Source organism: Pseudonaja textilis, chromosome 12, assembly GCF_049901715.1.
Source record: "Pseudonaja textilis isolate UNSWEBS1 chromosome 12, rPseTex1.2, whole genome shotgun sequence".
NCBI classification, from domain to species: domain Eukaryota; kingdom Metazoa; phylum Chordata; class Lepidosauria; order Squamata; family Elapidae; genus Pseudonaja; species Pseudonaja textilis.
In genome coordinates, this window is record NC_142001.1 from 6,290,540 (window position 1) to 6,311,134 (window position 20,595).

General features: G+C 41.1%; 1 protein-coding gene across 2 annotated transcripts in view; it reads left to right on the forward strand.

Moving 5' to 3' along the window:
* COL4A6 (collagen type IV alpha 6 chain) overlaps positions 1-20,595 on the forward strand; it is a 182,497-nt gene that overhangs the window by 43,446 nt on the left and 118,456 nt on the right. For both annotated transcript variants that reach the window (XM_087940926.1, XM_087940928.1), the window contains exon 3: positions 16,142-16,225. In XM_087940926.1, coding sequence (XP_087797052.1) covers positions 16,142-16,225 — 84 coding nt within the window. The remainder of the gene's footprint in view (positions 1-16,141; positions 16,226-20,595) is intronic.

The window sequence follows — 20,595 nt, forward strand, 5'->3', positions numbered from 1 at the left end:
GTTCAAATAGATATAAAGATTTATTGCAAGCTTAAGGTCTCTACAAGAATCTGAACTAATAATGGCCAAAGCAATTTGGTGGTGGATAAGAAATTCAAGGTGGGATGGACTTAGATCTCTTGTGGGCACTGATGTCTTTGACCCCTCCCTCAGCCTGGTTATCTGCCACATACACTGAGAGCTTATGCACCAGAGGCAAATTCCTTGTGTGTCTAATCATACCTGGCCAAATAAAGTATTCAGTTCAATTCAATTCAATTATCAAGCTGTAAAAAGGAGGAAAGGAGTTGGAAGTCAGGAAGGTTCCTTTCGGAGGGAGGTTCCTTTCTCTGCCTGTTATGTAGCTGAGGGCTTAGTGGCTCTTATATTTGATCATTCCCTAGACTCACTGCTCCTCACTCCTGCTGGTTGTCCTCTTCTTCTCTTTCTCACCAACTTTCCAGCATCCGAACCATCTCCAGAGAGCCAGTCTTTGCATAGTCTATCCAAGATATGATCGTTTAAGCTTTACCATTTGTTCCTTGAGTGAGAACTCCGAATTGATTTGTTCAATGGTCCTTTGGCTTGTTTTTCTTGGCCTACTAATGGTATTTATCAGTAGTCTTCTAAAACAACAGCAGTCTTTCTATCCTGCGTCTTGCAAATTCCCCAGAATCAGCAGCTGGCAGCAGCTTTTTTTGTGCTGGGGATTGCCCGTAACTTTGTGGGTTGAGAGCTGGAGGGTTTTAGAAAATAGCGGATTCAGAAAAAGACCAGCATCTGAGGAGACAAATGAAGTGAGGCAATTTAAAACAATTAAAGAGGCTGCAGGTTTTTCTAAGCTATGTATGTCCTTAGTCCTGCACTCTTCTTAGAGACTCATTTCAACAAGCCGTGGACACGTGATTTTGTTTCCTTTACATTTGCATTCGGTTAAAATTAAATATAGCTAATATAATTATTTTGTGGTCCTGCATGCTATAAATAATACAGTTACTCCCTAGTTATGCTACTTTCCCTTTTTGGCATGTCTATGTATTTATTTCCCTGCCAGTGTTATACCAAAGATAATCTGCACATTGCTAACGTCTTCCCATTGTTGTCCTTACACCTATGAAGTAAGCTGGGCTGAAAAAGACTAGCTGAATTTGCATGGCTGAAGGCCAGCTCAACTGGGTCTGTTAGGGACCAATCCCAATACTTTAACTGCTACCCTATACAGGCAGTCATTTAAACAAGAGCTGGCCGTGTGTGGCAGAAACCCAAAAAGCTAATACAATCCTTAGTTGTATAAACAGAGGCGTAGACTGCTGCAGCAGTCATAAATGTGAAAAATGGTTACAAGTCATTTTTTGCAGTGCCATGGTAACTTTGAATGGTCACTAAATGAACTGTTGTAAGTTGAGGACTACCTGTATTGTCTCTTCAGTTGCCAAACTGAGTGTGACGAATGGAAACCTCTGGGTCATATAGTTTTCACTTTAGATTGCTGTTTTGGGTTTCTAAAAGTGTCATAAATGTGATTGTCCCCTTGGTTTATTCTGTGGCTGCCTGTATGACTCTATATGAGTGAATTTGGATCAACTCTTTCTTATTCACAGAAGATGCTTGCAAAGGGAGCTTAAATAGCATGTGGGGGTGGGAATGATCTGCTTTACTCCAGCCTCCAGAAAACTTTTTCTGATCTCTTGCTTGGAAGAAAAACTGCTTGTTGTGAACAAGCAGGATACTTAAGGCATTCAACGATTTCACATAAACTTCGCTCCAGTATCTGATTTATCTCAGTACTCTATTTTATCTCTCTCTCTCTTTTTTTTTCTGCCTTTGTGCACACTGGACAGAAACAACTAAGTTTATCCTGCCTGAATCTGGGAACTTTAGAGATGTAGAATTGGAGAGCAGAAGTGAGGGGGGTGCTGTTAAATCTCCCACAGTCTTACAGTTCGACTTGCATTTCAGATACTGTCATAAGGTCATTTTTTCATAAGAGATTTCAGCTCAAAACCCAGTCTGGCTTAGACAACGGTGGTGGTTTTGTTTTGTTTTCAGCTTCTGGGCAGGGAAGCAAAAAAAAAAAAATCCCTACACACATACATTACACTCTCCACACACACAGGCATAAACACACACACACACACACACACACACGCACACTGACAAACCTGGGGCCTAAAGTTTTCATTCTCCACGTACAAGAATCTTTTTTTACCCGTCTTCTCCAAAATATTCCTTGCAATACTTTCAAAGCCTTTGCTGGAAGCTGGACTCAGTGAAGTGAAAGAGCAACACAGCCCTTTTGGCGAAATGCTGCATTGTGGTTGTGCTCTGACGGTCCACACCTGTGCAGCAGGTCCAGGAGAAAATATATCCGTTACCAACTTTTTTTGGGGGGGGGGGGGGCTTGTGGCTTTAGCCCACCAAGGCACACAACATTTATGTAGTGGATTGTTTGCAGTGCAGCTGGCTTTGGTCTCGAAATGACTGGGGAGCTCCCCCAAAAGGCAGATTACATCTCACGCTCATGGCTGGCTGTTCCTAAAATATTTTTATGCCAATCTAAATCAGACTGCTGAAAGGGTAGGAAAGGCCAGCTGTTTTCCAGAATGCCTCTCAGTCAATTCGGATCGGTAGTCGGGGGAGAAATATGTTGGTGCAAAGAAGTAGCTGATGCATTTGAAAGTAAAACTTTTGGTTGTGAGAAAATCCTTTCTTAACACCATCTGAGGGGAAAAAATACTGTTTGAATTTGTGTCCATTAATTGAAGACATGGTTCACTTGTCTAACAATAAATTTGGGAATAATAAGTCTCTCCCCCACTCCAAAAAAGCCTCCACCTGTTTCTCTGAGCTGCTGATCTACAGAAACAAATCTGTACTCCCAGTAGGCAGATAAGGCAATGCAGCGGCTGGTTAAACTATTTATTCAATAGCAGCAGTGAGAGATCTTGGGAATCCTAGCGGACAGCCACTTAAACATGAGCCTGCAGTGTGCTACAGCTGCCCAAAAAGCCAATGCAATCTTAGGCTGCATTAACAGAGGGATAGACTCAAGATCACGTAAAGTGTTAGTACCACTTTATTAATGCCTTGGTAAGGCCACACTTGGAATACAGCATCCAGTTTAGGTCGCCACAATATAAAAATGGTATTGTGACTCAGGAAAGAGTGCAGAGAAGAGCAAGAAAGATGATTAGGGAACTGGAGACTGAAACATATGAAGCATGGCTGCAGGAATTGTGTAGGTCTAGTCAAGTGAAAAGAAGGAGAAGGGGTGACATGACAGCAATGTTCCAATATTTGAGGGGCTGCCACAAAGAAGAAGGGGTCAATCTATTCTCCAAAGCACCTGAAGGTAGGACAAGAAGCAATGGATGGAAAGTAATCAAGGAGTGAAGCAACCTAGAACTAATGAGAAATTTACTGAGAGAACTTCAGCAGTTGTGGGTGCTCCATCACTGGAAGAAGGGACTTGGACTAGAAGACATCCAAGGTCCTTTCCAACTCTGTTTTATTCTATTATTAGATTAGGACTAAGGAAACTATTATTCAAGTCCTCAGGTGATCTATAAAAATGGTATTGTGACTCAGGAAAGTCACTTAATAGTAAGAACGTGTACATCGGGAAATGGTAATAGTGTGTATCTTCCCATACTAGTTTGAAAACATTTAGAGCTTTGTGTATCACCCATCTCAGACTTTTTCAGCCTGGTTAGATTTCAGCTCCATGAATATCCTAGCCAGCATTGCCAAGCATTGTGGGAATTGGTCTCCCTGCCACCTTTGTGTAGAATCCAAGTCGGGGTTGACCAACTTATCCTGATGAAGAGTTCTGGACAACTGGAAAGCTAGTAGAGTTCAGAATGTTTGGGGTGATTTTAATGAAACTGTGGATTTCAAATGTCAGTCCCATTTGTTATTTTTGCTGTTTTATCTTGCATCAGTTGAAGTTCCTGGAATATTTTTTAGGTCTGCAACAAAGCAATTTAGATGTGTTTCGATAAAGATGTGCTTAACTGGCGCTGGGAATAAAGTTTAAAAATCTTTTGCACAGTAACTTGTCCTATTTTGTTGATTCTACTACAGCACTTTTAGGAGGTTTTTTTTTTGCATATTTCAGAAAAAGGGTGGGGAAATAATTAAGTATAGGGGAGTTAGCATGGTAAAAATGTTTAACTAATTTGGAATTGCAAAGCATTTTTCAGGGTGTTTTCCTCTGAATTTTGTATTCACCTACATCTTGATCATGTTACCCAAATCTGGTATAGAAAACTTGGTTTTAATAATATTGTGAAAATTAAAAATTAACATTAGAAGTTTTCCATAATCAACCTGTCTGCATTTTTTGGAGCCCTTTTTCAGATCTCTAGGAAAACCTCATTTTAATTCACTCATTCATTTTAAGTTTGTGAGGTTTTGAAATATCTTTATTTTCTTCTTTATGTTTTAGTTGAATTTGCATTTTTCATTTTATTACTAGCTTTTTGTAAATGTACAAAAATATAATCCTCCAACTAACTACAAAAAAATGCAAAATCAGGCTATACGCAAAAATTAAAACGCAGAAAAACTTAAGAACAAACAATAGCAGGGAAACTAGAAAAAAAAAGTTAAGAATCTAGGAACCACATTTTAATATCAACTTTGAACCAGTATATGAGAATTGCAAATGAAAAGGAACAAAATCCCTGTTATTGCAAAATATCATGAAATCTAAACATATAATATATTTTTTTGATTTTGGAAGCTTGCATATGGTCACTTAATTTCAGGTGATGAAATTTATTTGGGATGATGAGTGTTTTCTATAAATACTTCCAGTGAATACTTAGAAAAAGTATGGTAGAGAATGGAAATGAAGAGCATATTTTCCCCCCTATACAATGGACAGCTTCTTGCAGTGTTTCAGATTGGTGCTATCTGTTACAAAATATCAGCATCTTCCTTTTTTATTAAAACAAAAGCTCAAATACTTGGAAAAATGAAATACAAAAAGTAACAAAAACTTCATTGTAAATATAACATATAGAAAAAAAACCAAAAAATTAAGGCAGAATGTCATCCTGAAACCTGTCATCTGAAATGTTTATAAATAATAGTCATTTTTGTTTAAGCAAGACATCAACAGAATGCTTTTGACTTCAAACAAAATAACTTAAACTTTATAAGCCACATGAATTCTCTTTTTTTTCCCCCAAAGCAAGCACACAGAACTAGGTCTTCCAATGTCTGAGATGTCGCACGATTTTTTTTTAGCGATTGGAAGGGAAATAACAATATGTACACATTTTCTTTCGAATTGCCAATTACAACATGGCAGACATTTCCTAACATGTAACATGGCCAATTGAATAGGGTTTCCTGTTTGAGACCTCTAAGGTCCCTTCCAACTTTGTTCTGTGATACTGTTCTTTTGCTTTTCTACCAGACAGAATATTTCTATTCTGTTTTTGGGAAATGTGCCATTGTTCCCAAAATCCAAAGTGGATTCCTGTTGCTGGACATTTTCCTGCTTAATGACACTGTTTTGTTTTATTTACAGCAAATTAGCCGAGGAGATTTGTGATTTTATTTTTATGTACAACAAATTGGCCCAGGTGATTTGTGATTTTATTTTATTTTATTTTCAGCAAATTAGCCAATGTGATTTGTGATTTTATTTTCAGCAAATCAGCCCAGGGGATTTGTAAACTGGTGGGGTGGCTTGAAAGTTGGGGATAGTCATGTTTATTAACTACATGAGAAGTTGAAAAGGACATCCAGCATTCAGAAGTGGTAGTGAGAGAGAACGTAAGCTTTAAATGTTTAGATACCTGTGGCTTGTTCCCGTTTTTTCACTCTGGATTAGTCCTCACAGAGGAATGGCTCAAGAATGCCCAGAGATTGGTGTGCATTGTGCATGGTGTGCCTTGCATTTTCCCTTGCATGGAGTGCCTGGGTCTTTGAAAGCTTCAGACATGTTTTATTTTGAGGATACAGTTTGGAATCTGAGTGCAGGATAAATGCAAAGCAATTGAAAATTGGACAAATCTTGGCTATTGTTCTGAAGAACAGTTCCGTTACGATGAGACCTTAGAAAACCCTGTCTGTTGCTGTTGGGAAACTGGAATATATTGGTTCCAAAATAACTGGCTAATTTTATTTATAGTTCTCTCTTCTGTAATAGCATAAACTATGGCAGTGTTTTGACATATATTAAATCCTGTTTTGCAGCAGGAGTGGGCATCTTACAGCCTCTGAAATTTATGTTTGCATCCTCACAGACTGAATAGATAAAATGCAGGCCACTGAATACAGCAGGGGAGTCAAACTCAAGGCCCATGGGCAGGATCTGGCCCATGGGGTACTTAGATCTGGCCCACAGCGCTGCCCTGGAAACAGCAAAGGACCAGCCCGCATTGCCTCTGCCAGTGAAAATGGAGCTTAGGAGCACGTTTTGCTGGCAGAGCGCAACATAAGTGGTGTCGAGCTGGCCACGCCCACCCTGGCCACGCCCATGCCGGCCCCCTGAGGTCAAACACAATCCTGATGTGGCCCTCAATGAAATAGAGTTTGATACCCCTGGAATACAGGTTCTGTAGTTTTCGGCTTACAACAGTTTGTTTAGTGACAAGGTTCAAAGTTACAATGGCACTGAAAAATGTGACTTACGACTGTTTTTCATAGTTAGGACCTTTGCAGCATCTACACGATCATGTGATCAAAATTCAGATGCTTGGGAACTGGTTCATCGATCTTTTCTGTGTCCCAAGGTCACGCGATCCCTTTTTTGCAACCTTCTGATGAAGCAAAGTCAATGGGGAAAGCAGATTCACTTAACAACAGGGTTACTGTCTTAACAACTGCAGTGATTCACTTAACAAATGTGGTAATAAAAGTTGTAAAATGGGGCAAAACTCACTTAACAACAGAATTTTAGGGCTCAATTGTGGTTGTAAGTGGAGAACTACCTGTATCAGCAACCCAGTTCTTCAAAATGAGGGCTTTTTCCTGCTGTTTGAGGCAGGGAACTTAAGAAAGCTCTGGTATAAGTGTTAAAATAGGTTTAATGTGATTAAAAAGGCCCATATTCCTGGACTGGAGAAGAGAAAATTATTGACTGGTCAATTTATTTATTTAATTATCAAGGCATATTTAATATTAACCCTGACCTGATGATATAGATAACATTAAACAAGGGAAGAATAAGCAAAAAAAAAAAAAAGGACAGAAAACTTTCAAATTTTAAAGGAGTAAAAAACATATACTCTAAACCTAAAGTTCATTTAGATAGGAATTCAGAATTTAGTCTTACGTTTTCTTAGCATTATGTGACATACTGTGCAGTGTTTGCCAACTAAAGTGCTAAACCAAGGGTCTTCAAACTTGGCAGGTTTAAGACTTGTGGACTTTAACTCCCAGAATTCCTGAGCTAACATGACTGGAGGAGGAATTCTGGAGGTTGAAGTCCACAAGTCTTAAAGCTGTCAAGTTTGAAGACCCTGTGCTAAACTCATGGGAACCAAGAAATGCTCCCCAAAATTCTGTGAACCATAATAATTAATAGCTTACGTTAGATTTGGAAATCATCTCTTTGAGAGTTGAAAGTTAAATATGCTGATAAAATATTTGTAGCTCAGGGTTGAACTGGGGTCCTTGCTGTTCTCTGAACTTGGTTGTTTTCTTGTATACAATATCATCAAGAGAGCAAAAGAATTGAAATGGAAATGGGCTGGTCACATAGCAAGAAGAACTGATGACAGGTGGACCAAGGCAGTCATAGAATGGATCCTATCTCATTAAAAAAAAGCGTCCACAAAAAGGACCTAAAACAAGGTGGATTGATGATATCAGCAAGTATTGTGGGCCCAATTGGTAAAAGGAAGCTCAGGACCATGCAGAAGAGGCCTTCATCCTGCAGTGAATAGACAAAGGCTAAAATGATGACAATGATACTGTCTAGTACATATTCATTTTAGAAGGCAATGATGCTAGGAATGGTTGGTGGAGGAAGAAGAAGAGGTAAGCAAGGAACATGCTAGCTTGATAATATCAAATTTGATACAAAGTTGAGCATCCAGCAACTGAAAAGGGGTGTGCTTGACAAGGTAGCATGGAGAGGGGGGGGAGGGAAGGAGGGTTAAGGTTAGGGTTAGGGTTAGGACGAGGGTTAAGGTCAGGGGTGGGATTCTACCAGTTTGCACCTATTCGCTAGAACAGGTTGTTAACATTCTAAGCAGTTCGGAGAACCGGTTGTTAGAAGAAATTACTGGGCTAATCCTGTAAGGAAGGCAGGAAGGAAACATTCTGGTGTTGCTTACAGAAACTGCCTCTCCGTTAACCCTTATTACATTCTTGGCAGGACTAGACTTCCTGTCTCAGGAACCTCTCCGGGTTTTTTTTTTCCCCTTTGAATGGAGTGACCATTCAAAGTTACAATGGCACTGAAAAAAGTGACTAATGACCATTTTTCATACTTATGACTGTTGCAGTATCCCCACAGTCATGCGATGCCAGGCGAGGAGATGCATGCCTCAATGTGAGTGATATTGAGTTGGCCACGCCCAGCCAATAACATGACCACCAAGCCATGCCCACCACCTAAGCCACGCTCACAGAACCAGTTGTTAAAAATGTGAATCCCACCCCTTGTAAGGGTTAAGTAGGACTAGAACTCACAGTCTCCCAGTTTCTAGTTCGATAACTTAACCATTGTACCAAATTGGCTCTCTTAACTTTTTAAAATCTTCCTCTTTTGGCTGCTCCTTTACTGATAAGATGCTGTATCCTGACTGTGTAAAAGTTCAACCTACCATTTGCCCGTTCTAAATGTTTGGGCTTTCATGGCAACACCCTGCTGAGCGTGGGATTATTTATACACAAAAGAGTATGTCTTCTCCCACTTGTTTGGCTGTTTTCTCCTTTTTTGGTTTTCTTGGTATCACAACTGAGAAAACAGTTCTTATGCAACTCGTTATATGTTCTATTGTCACCCTTCTCCCAGAGAAAGGCCCTGATCCCAACAAATGAATGAGCAGGATTGCACCTACTCTCTGCTGCTTAATATGAAATAATGATTGTTGAAGAATTTTAGTCCCGTTCCTCCAAGATTGACAAGATTACGCTGATGAAAAGGGATCTGTCCTGTTCTTGGTGTCCTCCAAATTAAAGTAGCTATATGTATTTCAGTAAAGATAGGATTAAGACAAGCAGCTAATGAAATAGCTACTCTAATGTCATAGCCTACTCTTTCTGCTCCGAATCTGCATCAACTTGGTCCATGGTGGGATTTTTATGTAGCTCATATTGTGACCAGGGTTATGTTGTGTCCCCTGGTGTCATAGAGCATGGTAAGGATGGACATGAGGACTCCACACATGTTAACTGTTGCTAGAAAATCTATCCTTTCAGAATCTGCAGCATTGAAGATCCACTTTGACAGGCCAGTTATGTGTGAGATTCTATTCCATTCCATTCCATTTTTTCTATTCCCTTCCCTTTCATTCAATATATTCTATTCTATTCTATTCTATTCTATTCCATTCCATTCCATTCCATTCCATTCCATTCCATTCCATATTTTCTATTCTATTCTATTCTATTCTATTCTATTCTATTCTATTCTATTCTATTCTATTCTATTCCATTCCATTCCATTCCATTCCATTCCATTCTATATTCTGTTCTGTTCTGTAAGTTTATTCTGCTTTCAATCAATGCCTCTGGGTCTCACATCACCTCGAGAGGTATTTCTTAGGACTTCTCAAGCCCTTTCTAACTTCTTGATCTTTCTTTTAAGGCCTTTGATCAGTTTTGGATTTCAAAAGGTTGAAGGATGGTTTTGTTGTCTACTGACGTCTATTTTGACCAGTCAAACAACCAACCCTCATAATCCTCCCGCTACTGCTCAGTGTAAATTTGTATTTAGATTGGCTCTAATTAATATGGACCTTAAGCTGCCTCTGGTCTATTTGCAGCTTGTAAGCAGAACTGCAGGTTTTAAAAAGAACATCAGGAAGAAACGGTTCGGTCAGGTTTGTTCATTGTGATTTAATGTGGCCCTCAAGCCAGATACGCAGGAAGCTTGTTCTAGGTGCTGGAGAGGCCACTGAAAACACACACTCAGTGCGTATTCGGGGTTTATTCTTGGGAAGTCAAACTAGCTTCATGTGGGATCGGTTCCACCCTGTCTGCATTTAAGATGCATAAGGGGTCTAATTTAGAAACTAAATCAGAGGCTGAGTAATTTGAACAGGCTAATGATGCTACTTTGCCTGTCTAGCCAAGGAATACGTTTAGCTTGCAGCCTTGTGAGAGGAAAGATAGAGGCAGCCTATGTTTAAAAGCAATTTTTAATTTATTGCATGGGACTCAAGATAGTTTTGTTCTGACTGTGATAAATCTGTCCAGCACATTCTGTTTTTTTTTTTCCTATACAGAGAAGTAATTTATGGATGGAAAGGAGAATAATACAGGCAGCTAGTGGTTGGGTTTTGCACACTTGTTTAAGTATCAGCTTGCTTAGTATGGGTTACTATATTGTGTGAAGCCAGCTGTCGTGATTTATAAAACAATTTGGACTTTCTTTGGTATCACGAATGAAGGCAGATACACATGTCCCAAGATAATATTGTAGGATCCAATCTGAGTTAGTCACTGAGACCAGGGATTTCATCTTCCAAGGTTTCGGAATTGTGTTAGAATCCCTGGAGATTCTCAATCATCCAGGTTACAGTTTTCCCAAAGGTGCTTTTTCAAGGGGCAACTGAACTTCCTTGTTTTCCTTTGAAGATGTTTTGCTTTTCATCCAAGAGGCTTCTTCAGCTCTTCAGCTTTTTGGATGAGAAGTGAAACATCTTCAAAGAAAAACCAGAAGGTCCAGTTGCCTCTTGAAAAAGCACCTTTGGGTTCTCTCTCTATCAGACAAGGTTCCTGAGGATGATGGGCTCCAGCACAAATCCAAAATCTTGGAAGTCTAACTCTCTGGTTCTGGTGACCGGATCAGATTGGATCCTTTCTTTGGTGAGTACACCAAGCTGGTTATGATTTATTCAATACAGGTAGTTCTTGACTTTCAATCACAATTGGGACCAGAATTTCCATGGCTAAGCAAGGCAGTTGTTAAGTGAGTCATGCCAGATTGTATTACCTTTTTTGGATGTTAAGCAAATCACTGCAGTTGTTAAGTGAATCTGGCTTCTCCGTTGACTTTGCTTATCAGTAGCCAGCAAATGATGATCACATGACCATGGGATACTATAACCATCCTAAACATATGCCAATTGCAAGCACCCTAATTTTGATCACAAGACCGTATGGATACTGCCCCGGTTGTAAGTAGGAGGAGTATCTTTTTTCAGTGCCATTGTAACTTTGAACGGTCGCTAAATGAATGGATGTAAGTCAAAAACTACCTATGAACCACAGGTAAACACAGCATCATTGAGTGCAGCAACAGAAATGATGGATTGAGGTTTGCACCCTTAATAAACCCTCCTCTAAATTTGTTAGCCTTAAGATAAAACTCTTTAAAAAAAAATTACATAAATAATTAATCTTGCTCAAGTCCTAAAACATAAACCTACCAGGTTTTGTCACTGTGATTCTGGAAAGGTGGAAATTATAGATCATGCTCTTCTTCACTGCTCCTTTTACAATACTATACAGGATTTCCTTTCATGGGCGGGGGTTGGATTGGAAGACCTCAAGATACCTTCCAACGTTGTTATTCTGTGTCCTATGAAGACTGAGCCGACCAACAAAGTTTGATTTTTGGTCTTCAGAACAGCTGGTGAGGAGGAATCCATTAGTTTCAGGATTCGAAGAGACATAAATGCTGTGGGCAGAGTGTCTGGTCATTGGGGTCCAATCTAGCATTGAGGGCCCCTCCCCATTTATCTCTGGAAGGGCTGGGTGTTCCATCACTGGAGGTGTTTAAGAAGAGACTGGGCAGAAATTGGACTATAGAGGGGTTGGACTAGAAGATCTTCAAGGTCCTTTCCAACCCTATTATTCTATGTTCTATCAATCAGATTTATTCTCAGTCTGATCAGCAGATCTCCTGATGAGACTATATTGAGTTGAGTTGCCTTTTCTTACAATGCCTGTGGGTAGGTTTTGTGCTTGCAGTTTATATTTTATATCTTTTCGAGTAATTGTATATATCACACTTGACACAAATTTTAGCTCTTGTTACATTTTTGTAATTTTAGATGTTATCCCATTTTATATCATTTTAGATACTGCCTTAGGCATCCATTTTTCCTTGTGGGCTTCACTTATACATTCTAATCAGGCTGTTGTATAGATGCACTTTAATTTTGTTTTGAATTTTATTTACAACCTCTTTAGATGAATTAATTCTGAGCACCCAGGATTACATTACATACACTGGACTAAGATTGTGATAGACTGACTGGCTGACTCCTAAAAGATAAATAGGAGATGGTTTTAAGCCTGGTGCTGGTTTTCATGTCCATTACTGCCACAATTAATTTCATTCAAGGTTTAAACAGTGGAGCTGCCCCTGAGGTTTTATGCACAGGTAGTGAGCATGGGAAAAGATCCTCCCTCCCTTATTGTGTCCAAGTCCTGAATGCTTTACTTTCTCTTCTCCAACCTAGCTTGCCTGTGTTCCAATTAAGAACCACAAATGCAATATTCTCTAATCCTGTAAGCCTCCTATTACATAACCCGAGTCTTTGTATAAAATCTAATAGCCTTGGCCCATGCCTCACATTTTTGGAATCTCTAGTTATTTACCCTTTTCTAAGGATCCGTTTAAAGAGAGGAAAAAGTTGCACTGGCCTGCAGCTTTCTCACCAAGGGAACTCGCAAAATGAATTGGGCAATGACTGGTGTGATGTCTCAATTAGTACCTTGGCTTCTAAACAGATACTAAATTGATGCTTGTAACTATATATATATTATATATATTATTTGGAGGCAGCCTAGAGCAATTACGGGGTTTGTTTCTTGAGAGCTAAGATGTACGAACAGCTCTTTTACAAAGCACTAATCATTATATATGACAACTGCAGTCAGGTTATTATTATACGCTCAATGCTGGAAAGGCCCAATACTACAGAGGAATGTTAGGTGAAGACAAGGGGATTTGCAGAGATAGCTAAATTGTCAATAAGGTAATCCTTGACTTATGGCCATCCATTTAATGACCATTCAAAATTACAATGGCACTGAAAAAAAAGTGACTTACGACCATTTTTCACATTTACGATTGTTGTTGCAGCTTCATGGTCACTTGATCAAAATTCAGATGCTTGGCAAGTGATTCATATATATGATGGCTGCCGTGTCCTGGGCAGTGGTGGGATTCAGCCAGTTCACACCACTTCAGGAGAACGAGTTGTTAACTTTCTGAACAGTTTGGTGACCTGGTTGTTGGAATAAATCATTAGGGCAGAGAACTAGTTGTTAAATTATTTGAATCCCACCACGGGCCCCGGGGTCATGTGACCCCCTTTTGCAACCTTTTGACGAGCAATGTCGGTGAAGAAGCCAGACTGACTTAACAACCTTGTTACTGACTTAACAGCTATGGTGATTCACTTAACAACTGTGGCAAGAAAGATGTTGTGGTTTGCTGGCAGCAGGTGCGGATGGCTGAAGTCTTGGAGAGCGAGGGGCCTGCGTGTGAGGAAGGACCATCAGGGAGTAGAGTGCTGCCTTTGGAGATTGTGGAGGCTGGCAGCAACGATGAAGAGGCCCCCGAGGAGCCTGTGCCCAGCACGAAGGGCTGCTCGAAGGAAAAAGCACCTGCAGCAGCATGGGCGACTCGGGAGTAAGGCCAAGTCCATTACCATTACAAGGTAATGGCCCCTCCCCGAGAAGATAAAAGCCAGCTGAGAAATTACAGTTCTTTGCAGAAGGCAACGAAGTTTGATACTCGAGCCTGGTGGATGTCAGAATATCTGAGTTGGTGTTTGGAGACTCTTTTGATTTGTTGTTTAGGAACTTTATCTGTTGTTTTTGGCAGCCTTGCAAAAACTTGGCAAGGCTCTTTCTTGTTGGAGCTAATTAGTAGGAAGCAGCCTTTTATCTGTGAAGGAACAGGATTCGTAAATGAAACAGTAAAAAGTTGTGCTGTTACCTTTGTCTTGTGCTTACTCTCTTGGAACCAGGTTTGGGTCAGAACAAAAGGTCACAAAATGGGATAAAATTCACTTAACAATTGTCTCACTTAACCGCAGAAATTTTGGGCTCAATTGTGGCCGTGAGTCGAGGACTGCCTCTATTGGCTATTCCCCTTTATGGTTTTACTCGCCTGAAAATGCTTCCTAGCTAGACTCCAATTATACTTATTGGTGAAAATCCTCTACTCTGATTTCTACCGTATTGTATTGCTGGGGTGTTAAGCAGGGGTCTTAACTCCTACCTCGAGTCGAAGGAGCCCATTCTACAGCTATATCCAGGGACGGGGGCTGCTGGGGGTTCGCAGGAGTTCAGGAGATCCCCTAGCTAAGATTCTGCATCGTTTGGAGAACCTGCAAATCCCACCCCAGGCTGGCCCCTGCCCCTCCTGCCCAGCCCCAATCCCGGCCCCCTCCCAGAAGTCCCCACGTAGCCCGTTTTGGTAAGTGCAGGGCGCGTGCAGACGCTTGGGGAGGGCGAAAAATGGGCCTCCAGGAAGGCCAGAAACAGGCCCATTTCCGGCTTCCAGAGAGCCTCCGGAGCCCGGGAGGGCAACCCCCTCCCGGCTGTGGTGCAGGAGGTTTACTAGGCCACGCCCACCATGGCCACGCCCATCCAGCAACCAGGCAAAGAACCTCTTGCTAAAATTTTTGAAGCTCACCCCTGGTTATATCAGTTCCAAAAAGGAAAGCAAAACGCTGGAATTTCCCTTCCAGAAGGTCAGAAGCTGATTCTTGGGACTGCATGCTTTAACCTGCTGTTTCAGTCACTTAGCAGGTCCCGCGGGAGCCTTTTCCGTAAATAAAATGCTTGTGTGACAGACAACACCTGGTTGTTTGCCAACTGTTGCACTTCCTCCCCTGCTCAGATTTCATTCATTCACAAGTGAGCAGGATGACCTTTTTGGACCAGCAAAGCAGAAGAAAGCGAGAAGTAGGATATGAAGGTGGCATTTTATAGGATGCGTTTCCTTATTTTCAAAACCAATTGGGATTGAGTTGAGGCACGGTTGATTTAAAGTAGTTTCTCTGCTGTGAGTTTATCGAATATTTTGGAAATCCAGCCAGCCTTTGGACAGAGATGTTGGTAGCTGAAGAAAAATAGAGCTAGAGTCCCTGATCCAAAATCTAAATTAGATAAATATATTCTCCCTTGCTGCAACAATTAAAAAAATGCAATATATTCGCATTAGGTTAAATATGTAATGCATGACACAGAAAGGAATAAAATCCACACAACCTGACTGCCAACATAACTTATGTCCCCAAAGTTACTTATGTGCATGAGCTGTGGTGGCTCAGTAGTTAGAATGCAGTATTGTAGGATGATCCTGCCCACTGCCAGAAATTTGATTCTGACCGACTCAAGGTTGACTCAACTTTCCATCCTTCTGAAGTTGGTAAAATGAGGAGCCCGATTGTTGGGGGTCAAATGCTGATTCTGTAAACCCCTTAGAGAGGTCTGTAAAACAGTAGGAATAAGTCTAAGTGCTTTTGCTATTTCCAATAGTTTGCCACTTTATAATTGATTACTTTGGATTTCAGTGTTTTGGGATTCAGGGGTCTAGGGCAGGGGTCTCCAACCTTGGCAACTTTAAGCCTGGAGGACTTCAATTCCTAGAATTCCCCAGCCAGCAAGCTTAAAGTTGAAGACCTCCAGGCTTACGGTTGGAGACCCCGGTCTAGGGTTGAAGGTGTTTTTCTGTATCTCTTTCTGAAAAACCACTAGGAGGGTTTGCGGGATGCTATGTGATTCATATCGGTCCAGTTTGAATAAATGATATTATGTTGTATTGACTCATTTTGGACAAGAGGAAGTCAACAGCTCTGGCTTTTCCAGTAAGGAGAGGCCAAAGCTATTTTTTGCTTCGTCACAAGCTGAGATTTAGTGTCCAATGTAAGATGAGCCACATTTTGCAACTGAATATAAGTTGTCCAAATCACCATCAAATGAATGTTTTCGGAGGAAGATGAGTTACCGTTAGAGGTGCCAAATTGTTAACTTTTGTTCTTGTTTCCTTTTGTTTTTTTTACAGGGTGGGAAGAAATTTTACCATGGAGTCTGTGGGGGTCGCGATTGTACAGCCGGCTGCAAGTGCTTCCCCGAGAAAGGCGCTCGGGTAAGATGAAATGAGATAAGACAACCTTCATTGTCACTTTTTTTCTGTGAACACACTGGCACATATTAAAAAATTGAAATTCTGATGCCCACTCTTAAAAGAAAATAAATATATAATCATACATATACATGCACACACACACACACACACACACACACACACACACACACACATATATATATATATATACATATACATACACATACACACACACACACACACACACACACACACACACATATTAATCACAGTCCATTTTGAATACATAACAGAAAAAAGATAACTGTTGGCCCCTGTCAAGCAGCCCCTATTTGTCATGTCCTGGATAGAAGGAAGTGAATTTCCAACAATTGTAAATGGCTCCTTTTTAGTTTGATGAAGAACAGCCTTCACCTCATTTTGGCCTTGAAGAAAACACGGAGATCCTTAATGCCCGGAGCATTAAGGCAAGAGCTGTGAAGAAGAACAGCTGAAGGAGAAAGGCTGGATCCAGCCAACTCTTGAGAATTTCCCATGGAAGCCCTGCAGCCCATCTACAGAGATTTCATCGAAGGCAGCCAGTGAACAGGGGAAAAGAATAATGTTGATTAATCTGCATGTACATAGGAAGTAGTACATGATTTATAAGTCTCTGGGAAGTCAGTGTAGGTCACAACTCTTCCTGTTACTGAGATGATCCCTCCTTCCTCTGTTGGCTGCACTTACAGCTCATTGCTGCTTGATGGGTGGGCTGAAACATTTGGTGTAAGCAAGGCGATGTTCTAGTGGACCATAAGGGGGGAAATGTAGTTTTCTGGTATGTACAGGAGCTATGATGAGCCTCAGACTCCTAACTCTGAGAGATACACAAGCAGGACACAGTTGCCCTCGTACCTCACTTTAATTCTGACAACAGATTGAGGGGTAAGTTTCCCTGTCCAGTCGTGTTTGACGCTAGGGTGAGGTGCTCATCTCCATTTCTTGGCCAAGGGAGCCCAGGGTTGACCAAAGACATTTTCTGTGGTCATGTGGCCAGCATGGCTGTATGCCGAGGCACATTGAATACTGTTACCTTCCCACTGAAGTGGTACTTATTTATCTACTTGCATTTGTATGCTTTCAAACTGGTAGATGGGCAGGAGCCGGGGCAAGGAATGGGAGCTCACCCCATTGTGTGGTACTCAGGTCTTGAACTTTATTATTACCTTTAATGTCAGGGTACAATGTATAGAGTATAATGAGGTTGGCTAACAAGCACTTTAACCACTGAGCCATTGCGGCCCCAATTGCACCATATGATTATTCCATGAATTGGCTGAACTCTCTTGTAAAAACCTTCCAAATTGGTGGTCATTCCTATCTGATATAGCTGCAAATACCTTTATTGCCTTACGGACAGATTCCAAACTCTGTCCTTTTTTTCTTTTCTTTTTTCTTTTTTGGTAATCTGAATGTTTGTTTCTTTAGCAGTGTGCTGTGATCCTAGACTCTAAATTTCTGGGAAGTGGAGAGAAATAGTTTCTATAATAATTTCCCAAATGCAAAATTGGTGTCATTTTACCTGGGTTTTCCACCCGCTAGATTTCAAGTATAAATGACTGTTTTCTAAGTTTGGATGTTACAATGTTGGGTTAAAAGCAGAAATTCCTGATCTGTCCCCCACGGCATAAAAAGGGTGGATCCCAATGTTGGTGGTCTCTTTATTAAAATTTAGTGCACTGTACAGATGTATCTACTGGATTACTGTCGGCCAAACCTTTTAACCCCTTCTTCGTGGTAGAAATGGATCCTTTTTAGCTTGGAGTTGCCACCCGTTGGAGTGAATTTGAATTTGCTACTGTTTCTGACCGTATTTTTCCATTTTTCAACTCTGAATCTCATTAAATATCCTAGTGTCTTCGGTATTCCTTATAGGTATATCTCAGAAGAAGAAAAAGTTATTATCTTACCAACTCTTTCCAAACATCATGCTTTCTGTGTTAAAGTGGATCAAAATCTCCATTCACCTGAATGTATACCAACATGACTGTTTCTGCAGCTCATAAGCTCGTGCATGGATTCACATATTGCTGTTGCGGGATTATGGCTTGCTGTGTTGTGTGAATCCAGATAGCAGGGTTTTATAACCATAGCTTCCACCTTAGTTTGTCATGCAAAGCCAGTCAAATAGGATCAATTTACACCAACTGCAAGGTAGTCCAATGATATTTCTGTGTTTTGTGTGTGTGTGTGTCAAACCTTAATGTACGTACATACCTCCCTGAAAGCTTTTTTGCACTAATCAATTAGGCCAGCTGAAGTTACACAATCGTAAACCCATGCCTTTCTTAGAACTGTTTATCTGGAAGAATCATTCAGATGTATGCGACCTGACGAAGAGTTCTAGGAAATGCAGCAATTTTCAACGATTACACAACTTGGGTTGGCTGTATAAAGACATTTATCATATTAGATTTTTTTTTCTCATTTCCAAGAAGTTTATTTTTTTATGATTCCATATAGATCTCTTAACATGGACTCTCTCTGTATCCAAAATGCGGTCTGTGTTTCTTTCCAGAGATGTCTGGATCATCAGCCTTCTTCTCTTGATGTAATGCAGCTTCTTTATAATACAAAGAGAACAGGGGTGGGATGCAAATATTTTTATTACTGGTTTTGTGGGCATGGCTAGGTAGGAGTGGCCATGTGACTGGGCGGGTGTGGCTTCTTTTTTTGTGCAGCAACCCCCACACGCATGTGTCATTTTTTTTCTTTTTTGGCCTCCTGGGCCCCAGGGAAGCCTCCAAGGCAAAGCAGTAAGACAGCGACGGGGATCCCCGCACAGCTGATCGCTGGAACAGCTAATCATTGGGAGGAAAAGAAAATACGGCTTTAGCTGAACCAGTAGCTGTTTTTTTTTTACTACCGGTTCGGCCAAACCGTAGCATTTTTTACTACTGGTTCGCTTGAACCGGCAGAATCCCACCACCGAAAGAGAGGTCCAATCAGAGAAGAGGCCAGGAGATCCTCAGGTTCAAGTGTGGTGGGATCCGTAGAAGAGAATATTTGTAGTCCAAGATTGAACAGTGGGGTGATATTACCTAGTGTAGTGATGAAATGTCTGAAAGAAAACCATCAAGCCCAGAGAACACCAAGGACCTCACAAATATGGTGGAATTGGAGGCAGGCCAGGATCCGCCCCCAAAATATCCTCCAAATGGGTAGAGAAATCCTTGCTCTCCTGGGAATTCCCATGGGGGAGGGTGATGGGGGGCCCCAGTTTTGTTTTTTGCTGTCAGCTTTTGGTCCTCTGCTATGGCTCCGGGCGGGAAGATTCATCATTTTTATAATATCTTCCTTCTCCCATCCCAGTGATTATACAGCTGGCGATGTCCTCCCAGTGCCAGAGGTCACCATCCTTGAGAGCAGGGAGCATTCTTTCCACCACCAACAAGTACAGGAGGAGGATAGGTGTTGATTGAACATTCTGTGCCGAAGGAAGTTTGCAAAAAGTCTCTATGGTCCCTGGGTGTGGAAGAGCCTGAGAAGAGGAGAAACAGTGCTCAGTTCAAGCTGAAATTTTGGTGTAATTTCAAACTGTCCAACTGCCGCGCCTGATTTTTCCACTCATTTATCAATCCCCCTTTTGACCTTCAACTTTATGCAGCCTTGGTCCCTGCATTCTCCTCCACCTGACATTCTTGAGTAGGTTCCCATTAAAGGAAAAAAGAAAAAAGAGGGAAGCATCTGGAAGGCTGTATTTTTTTAATTATTTATTTTTATTGCTTTTAAAATAAGATCAGAATAAGAACAGAAACAAAGCGTTAACGTTCCCCAACTGTGCTGTTTTCAAGACATTAAAAGATCAGGTTAACGGTATGCAGATTCGCCCACACAGCTGGTGAGCCTGGCTTGTACATAATTGTGATGACCCGGGGCATGGCGCAAAAGCAACAGCGTCACACAAGTAGGTAAAGTCCCTTTAATTCCTCCAACTTGGCCTCCAATGTCCAGTTATCATCGGCTGGAGAAAAAACTCTCCCAAGAACAGTTTTTAAAGGGAAGAAATTTAGTTCGAACCAAAAGTACATATAAATTATAAATAAAAACCAACACAAACTACGCTCCAGCAATTAATGAGACAGGGCAGGATAAGGAATTGCAGAACTCAAAAGATAACGAAACACATAGAGTTGGGAGGACGCCAGAACCCAGATAGGACTTGACAAAGATAAATTCACGCTTTGCTTCCAGCAAGGTTCTGTGTACAAAAACCCTTTTAAAATCCTGTTTTCCCAGCTGCAGCTAATGAAGGGAATCAGGGCCCTTTTCTCCCCCATACTCCACGTTGCTCCTTTATCCGTTCCTCCCTTCGTGCCCTAGGATGAAGAGAGGGTGGGCCTGGGTCTTCC